This window comes from Frankliniella occidentalis, unplaced genomic scaffold (genome assembly GCF_000697945.3).
Source record: "Frankliniella occidentalis isolate FOCC.00 unplaced genomic scaffold, Focc_3.1 Scaffold622, whole genome shotgun sequence".
Classification (NCBI taxonomy): Eukaryota; Metazoa; Arthropoda; class Insecta; order Thysanoptera; family Thripidae; genus Frankliniella; species Frankliniella occidentalis.
The window spans coordinates 41,684-49,372 of record NW_026267737.1 but is presented as its reverse complement, the minus strand read 5'-3'; the positions used below and the strand labels follow the sequence as shown (position 1 = coordinate 49,372).

General features: G+C 47.2%; 1 protein-coding gene across 1 annotated transcript; it reads right to left on the bottom strand.

Annotated features, from left to right (window-relative positions):
• Nucleotides 1-4,417: 4,417 nt before the first annotated feature.
• Nucleotides 4,418-4,917, bottom strand: LOC127751628 (uncharacterized). The gene is made up of 2 exons (XM_052275437.1): nt 4,741-4,917; nt 4,418-4,670 (listed from the first exon to the last, which is right to left on the bottom strand). Exons 1-2 carry the CDS (start codon nt 4,915-4,917, stop codon nt 4,425-4,427), a joined length of 423 nt encoding a protein of 140 aa, XP_052131397.1. The 3' UTR covers nt 4,418-4,424.
• Nucleotides 4,918-7,689: the final 2,772 nt, after the last annotated feature.

Sequence of the window (7,689 nt, the reverse complement as noted above, 5' to 3'; positions counted from 1 at the left end):
TCCCTTTTCTCGACACAGTGACCGAGCATAGGAACACTGCACATTGCGAAACCAAGACAACCCAGAACAAACAGAGTGAGGTATCAAAACACTTTTGCCACTTACTTTCAAATGGTGCGATGAGCTATGGATGGCCGAAACTCTCCAAAACCGTCTTCAAGTCCATTTTCACAACTTCACAACACACGCGTAGAAACAGAAGCACTGGGCTGAGCGAGCGAGGCGACCGTACCGACGCACCTGCCGACGGCTGACTGTGGCGAGGTCAGCGCGGAGGGGGAGGGGAGGCGACCGAAAGTAGCCAGGCAGGCAGAGGCGGGGCAACGGGAGCGGGGTGGGGAGGCTGCGTCAGTCGGTCCAGCGGCGAGAGCACGAAGCTCTGTCGACGCACGATAGAGCGAGTGCGAGAGAGATAGATGTAGGGTGCCAAAGCCACAGGCGGCGTTGGTTTAAACGAACGATGGGTTTGTGCTATACGCGTCTCATTCTAATGCGGATGTCAGGTTCGACGAAATTCCTTAGAATCAATCTCATAATTCAACACTACAAATCAAAGACAACTTATTCTTTGGATCAAAGAAAGCTTTCTCTGGGTGCAGGCGGTCTGCAACTGACCGCCTGGCTCACGCTCGGTGTGCGAGCGAGAGGGCTCCGGCGGAAGCCGCCTGCATTCGGCAGGTGCCTGTAACGTCAATCGGCTGGGCGGCCTGACCTCGCCGCGCGGTCGCTCTGTGACCGGCCGGCCACCAAGCCACCGCCGCCTGCCGGACATAACAAGCTGCCTCGTTTTTCTGCTGCTGCAGGGTCCAGGCCGGGCGGTCAGCCTGGCCGCCTAGGCGGTCTCGCTGACCGGCGGTCGGCCCGGTACCCCGGGCCCCGCCGGTCTCCAACACGACAAGACCGACTGCTGTAGCCAGTCACTGGCAAGCGGGCGGCGACCGCGGCGCTGTCTCGGCGGTCGATCGTAAATACGGACAACGCTCATCTCTGGGGTACATATAGTCTGGGGCATCGCTAAAATGGTTTACATCCCATTTGGGTGTATACTTGAATGGTCCATGCCCTAATTGTACTTAGGCGAGGACTTCTAGCATTGTTAGGAATTTCGTTGGATGGTTAACAAATTCACAATCGCTTTTTAAGATTGTGTTGGCCAGGAATGAATTTGGCCATTTTCTCCTTGAGGTCTTCATTAGGAGGGGCGGAATCAGGAAGGAATGTGATGTAGACGTCACGGCACAGTCAGTGGAACTGCGCATCAGAAGCACAGGCGGCTTAGGCGAGTCCGATGGCTCTGTATGACATGTATCGCAAATCCAATCCACGTTCAGGGAAGAGGAGCTGGGCTGTCAGCTATTCCAGGTCACGGGTGGGGTAACCAAGGTTGCACTGATAACTTACTGTTTGGATCTTGCTACGATCTGATGTGGTGGTGCTTTTAGATAAATTCTCATATAGTAGCGGCTTAAAACTTTCACGGAATCTAAGAAAATCTTCAAGTATGGGGATTTCCAATTAGGTAAAGATGGAACTATCGTCAGATGAAGATGAAGAATCTAAATGATTCAATTTCACGGTCTGAGAAACCGTATTCAATCATTGCGTGAAGCATGATGAATAGATTACAGTATGAATTTAAATACTGGGTGTTATATAACCAATAGGGTACCTCGAAAAACACTTTTTTTCGAATCTGATATCGGCTCGGGTGGATAAATGTTCTATCCAGTAACACTATTAACGGTGTGAAATATTATTTCGATCAGATAAAATCTTCAGCCTCCACAGCGGCCTCAAAGTTTAGCATGGAGCTCTTATAGGAAAAAAAGACCCAAAACTGAAATTGTTTATATGAGGGTTCCTGTTGAAAATTGCGCGGTTTTAATTAGTAGAAATGAAATCCACGCGTAAAAACGATTCTGGAGATGTGCCACTTGTGGTATTTCATTTCATATGTATCCAGCTTGTATGACCAAAAATTGCAATTTTGACGCAAAATCGGCTTTTTTGACAGCGCCTTAGTCATAAAGGACTGGTGCTGACATGGCAAGTGGCACATCTCCGAAAGCGTTTTTACGCGTAGATTGCATTTCTAACAAGCAGGCCCGCACTTCCGCCAAACGGAGTTGCCAGCTGCATTTCGCTGCGCCGGCAACTCCGTTCGGCAGGGGCCAGGCCTGCTTGGCCTGCCGGCGGCGATGGTCGGGCAGAAGGCAGAAGGGCGGGCTAAAAATGAAAACAGCGAATTATACGACAGGAACCCTCCAATTGAAAATTTCAGTTTTTTACGCATTTTTCCCATAAGAGCTCTATGCTAAACATTGAAGCCGCTGTGGGGGCTGAAGATTTTATCCGATCGAAACAATATTTCACACCGTTTATAGTGTTACTGGATACAACATTTATCCACCCGAGCCGATTTCAGATTCGGAAAAAAAGTGTTTTTCGAGGTACCCTAATAACCAAGAGGGCATACCAGCAAAACGACTCTTATAGCCATGTCCCGATGCGGAAACAAACACAAACTAAATTATTGAACCGTAGGTTCAAGAATGAGAGCAGATTTGCCATCGTTTGACTGAATATTTCAGTAGTCAGATGAGGGTGCTGAGGAAACTCATGGGTTGGTTGATAACCAGAGTTTACGACGAGCAGGGATGATAAAAAGTCCTGGTAGAAGGTGAAAGTTGTGTGTGGCATTAGCTGATCAAACGATGACCAATCTGTGGTCATGTAGGATCTATAGCCTTGAGCGATTCTATTGATTTCGGCGTACGATCCTCTGAACGTTTCGCGCACTTTAGTGAACGCGCTTGTACTAGAAGGGGAAAAGTGAGCATTGTCTCAATAGTAAGGAACAGATCATCTACAGCGTAAACGGGTCTTGCTTTGAGAGGACCAACTCTTTTCGAAATGTGATTCCTGGTGAAGACCTCGGGGACTTGTTGGGAGAGGCCGTAGTGTCCCTGGGTCATCCCAGAGCAGCGCGGCCGGCCACACCCGGCCATTCTTAAAGGCCAGGTGCGGGCAGCGGCCACCTGCTCTTTGCGTAATGGATTTCTAAATGCATGTTTTAATTTCAGGAATTATGGTTCACTCCGTGCCCAAATATTTTCATATATTTCTCTTGAGAAGCACTCTCGACGCAACATCATTCCTTTGAGAGCAGCAGGACCACGAGACTACTAAATAGTTATACCTAAGCAGCAGGACTGAAGTGTCCACAAATCATGAACTGTAACTTTACTATTGGGTTGTCGGAAATTTTCAAGATAAAAACAGGAAAATTCCCACACTTAAAATTCTTTCTAAACACTTTTAGACATTTTGCTACAGAAGTGTGGGATTTTTCACATAAGTATCGGTTTATCCCGGCACACTATTACGCGTATAGGAAAAATCCTACAAATGTGTAGGAAATATTGTGTCCCACACCCACACGCGTTTGGGAATCTTCCCACACACTTGCATGGCAAAAATCCGACATTTTTTACAGTGTCCTTTTTTTCTTGGTCTTTTTGTTTAGGCGAAGGCAATAACTATCCATACATTTGGTGTGTTGTGCTTTGTTCAACAGCTGTGCCAAATCTTCATCGGCATTTGAAATATTAGAGGCCCTTATTCGACAAGGATGAACAGGAGCTGGTGGTTCGTTGGTATTGTGATGGAACGTGCTGATAAGTTCATGGAAGTATGCGGCAATCTCTTTCTTTTCCTCTGTAGTAGCCGTGTTATTTTTTGTCACACCTGGAGCACCATTTATGTATAAGAGGCCATTGTGGACTTCCCCTTTTTGAAGAAAAAGAAAACATGTTAAGCTTATGTCAAAAGCAGAAAGCTTGTCTCAATACAATGTTATTCGTGAATTAAAACTTTACCTATGCTGGTATTTAATTCGAAACCAGTAATCCTTAATTTTAAACTTTGGTATAAGAACCTGTTATGCAAATTATGTGTCATATCAGTATCAGTAGTTTAAAACATATACAGCACTGTTACAATTAAGACTAAACTATTCACCATTTCAATGAAAGATTTTGATCTTTCATAGAAGAAAGAGTTGACTATCAACGTATTTTCTTCTATCAGTTCTCTTCTTCGCTGTACAGAAATTGTTTTAACCTCTTCATTAGGTGCAGTAGCTTACACAAATCTTTCACTAACAGGCGCGGTATAAGGAGGGGGCGACAGTGGGGGGGGGGGGACGCACTGTGTGTTGCCTGCATACAGGGGTTTTGTAGCACGGTGACACGAATACTCGTCCCTTGAAAATATGTCCCCGCGACAATTCGTCCCCAGTTAATCTGTCCTCGGATAAAATGTCCTCAAAAAATTCGTCCCCGATTTATTTTGTCCTCAGTAACATTTCGTCCCCACTATGAATTTAGTATTTGGGGGGGAGTGGTAGTACCTGTTACCAGAATTTAGTGGCCAACATTGTGGCCGCAGGCGCGGAGATACTCCAGGACTCGGCCCTCCTCCTTGAACTGCCCATAGGACTCGGCCAGGCGCTGCAGTCGCTGGTTGATGCGCTGGTACTTGGCGCGCTGGGGCTGCCGGATCTTCTTCCCTGCGTCCAGCTCCGCCATCATGACCGTCGAGTCCGCCTCCTCCTTCTTGAACTCCTTGATCAGGTGGAAGAGCGTGGGGTGGCTCTTCCCCACCACTGTCTGGGGAAGAAACCGACTCAGCTCCAGGACCTTTGGGACTGAGTCCAGCGTGTCCCGCATCGGTACTGACCTGGAATCTGTTGTGCCACGCTTCAGTCGCGTTGTTCGTGCGAGGCTCGTTGTTCAAGGCGGCGAGGTACTGGTTCCAGAGGGCGGGGGTGTACCGCGGCGGGGCTGCCCTCCGTCGGCCTCGCAGGACTCGGCCCTTGACGTACGTTGTTTCAAAGTACTCCCCGAAGGCGTGCATTGCGGGGGGCAAGTTGTTCTTCGCCTCCGTGAAGCAAGGCATCAAAGTGGGCTTATGCAACCGCTGTCGTGTCCGTCCGTCTGTCTGTACGTCCGTCGTCCGTGTAAGAGGAAGGAGATGAGCTAGAGATCTGCAAATTTCAGGGTATCTTAGGCCTGGTGCAAATCCTGGCAACCACCCCTAAGGGGGGGAAATTGGGTAACAAAGAAATAGGGGTTGGTTCAAGAAGTAGAAAATCATTTTTTTATATGGTCCTCTAAGGGGTCACTCGTGAAAGTAGAAACCTCCGGCCTAAAATTTCGTCCGTTTGCCTCTATCTTGCACCGTTTGGGCGCTGGAGTGTTTTTTTTTTGACGAAAATACGGTGAAAATGACCACGTTGCACATGGAGACGTACAAGGAGGTGTCCCATCGTAAAATGTCAGAGGAAGTAGTCTCCCCCAAAACAGCACATTCTGAGTCTGTTTCTACCCTCCGATTTACCGTATCTCTAACCAGTTAGGAGGTGGAGGTGGATATACTGATAACAATTGCAGAAAGTCAAGTTTTAAGACTGTTTGACAAACAATCTACAATATACAATCTGCGCGGGTTCTTTTTTCTTAATTCTTAAGCAAAGCAGAAGGGTGGGGTGTAGTCACGGTGTTGTCCTGGCAAGTGACTCAACGCCTTTGGTATAAAAATGTACAAGATTCCAACACATTACAGGTGAGAGTACTGAAAAAGCCATTTTTGAAATATATTTGACATTTAAAGACAGCAGTCCTACTTTTCTTTTTGTTTATCTAGAGGAAAATTATTCTGTGTCTAAGTCGATCTCTGCGAGGCAGAAGAAATCATGTGAAAAACACAAGACCAAGGCTGCTAGCAAAAAAATAGCAGTAAGGAGAAACAAATGCTATTGAGTAAGTTTTGAGAAAGTCTTACGCAGAGGCCATAAGCTTATGTTTATGAAGATGTATCAGAAGGGCATCATTAAATTATACACATAACTGTTCTCCTACAGAGTGTTGGCTGCACAGCTTTCAACGAATGGAGGAGATAGCGAGGTAACCGATGAATATTTTAACGCGTATCCATTTCAACCGAAGTATAGTGGGTCATCAGATGTCCAGTCCAGTGCCCTCGTAGCTTTCACGCCTTTCTATTTACCCGTTTTGAATCTGTTTTTTGGCTGAGCGATTAGCGAAGCCTATTACTCCGTCTGGTCGGAAAAAACTTTTTCTGTCTGTCTGTCTGTGTGTGTGTGTCTGTCTGTCTGTCTGTCTGTCTGTCCGCACGATAACTCGAGAACGAATTGAGTGAGCGACCTGGGATTTTCAGGGTAGTTTTGTGTCATAAAAAGACAGATCAAGTTCGAAGATGAGCATTCTAGCTCAAAAATTGGATTTTTAAAAAATCAAAAACCACAGGTCCCAAAAATGACTGTTTTTAAAAATATTTTTTTCTGGTTTCCTAGGGGGTAACTCATCAAAGTAGAGCCCCATGGGCGAATATTTTGTCCGTTTTGCTCTAGCTCCAACCATTTAGACGCTAGAGGGTATTTTTGACGAAAATAAGCGAGAAAATGTACAACCATGCATGCTTAGTCTAAGTGACGGGGTTGACGGGCCGGAGGCCCGAATCTTTGAGTACATCTTTGCTCTACCCGACTCGGGTGTCAGCGCCGCAGGCCAAGGTAGATGTATGCCAGGCGCGTCGCAGCATAACAGTGTTTCGTGAGATATCGCGAAGCCTGTTACGCGAGACGTGGTCTGGCGTACATCTACCTTGTAACCGTTACACATTATTTGAATGGCTTAACGGTTTTCTAGACAGCCAAGTTTTCGGGACCAGGGCTGAGTCCGGGCCTTCCCTACCACCACCAGTGTTGTGTCGGATGCGTCTACGGCATCCCCCACCACTCCTCCCTTCTCTTCTCTCCCTCCCTCCTACTACTCCTCCTGGTTCTCGGGGGTTTGTGGGCCCATTGAGTTCGAATGTCTGCATGCCGAGAGCATCAGGACACTCCTCCCTCTTCTTCCCCACCCTTCTGGTACGCCCCCACCCCCCTTCAGCGAACTCGACGCTGGTTGTGGTATTTCGCAAACACTTCGAGACAAAAGTGCTAAGTGGCACACCAGCTGCTTTCTGAAGTGTTCGAATAGTCGATTGGAGCGGCTGCGGGTAAAAGTTAAGAAGGCTCAGAAGAGGGCGCAGAAAATAGCAAACTATGAGAACTCGCCACCGTTGCCCATCACGCGTGCTACTGTTAGCTCAGCCACTTCATGTCCAACAGTAGCGTGCATTTGCTGTTACAAGAAAGGCACCAAAGCAAATGCTCTGCAGAAAATTGAAGAGGCAGGGGAGTTGAAGGGAACGTGCAACGGCACTTGGAGACACTAAATTTTTAGTCCGCTTACAAGGTTACATAACTGTGAAAGGTGCGTGGCCTACTGTTACAAACGGAAGGATGCCTTTGCAGAAAGTCTAATTGCACTTGCCCGTCAGGAAAGTTTGGAGCTTGTTGTGAATCACTTGACCAACAAGAGAACAGAAATGGTGACAAATAGTCCCTTGCCAGTCTTTTCCATGACTCAGCTGTCAGAGATTTATTCAACAAACCTGGAAAAGAAAGGCATTTTAACCACACCTCATTCCAGCAGACTAAAAAAAAAAGTCTGTCCACAACTGGAGGTGTCAGGCAGTCCGGGACAAAGCGCTGGTGAGGTTCAAGAAAGACGTCGACGAAGTTGTGCGTACTACATGCGCTCGTCCGGACCAAGATCACAT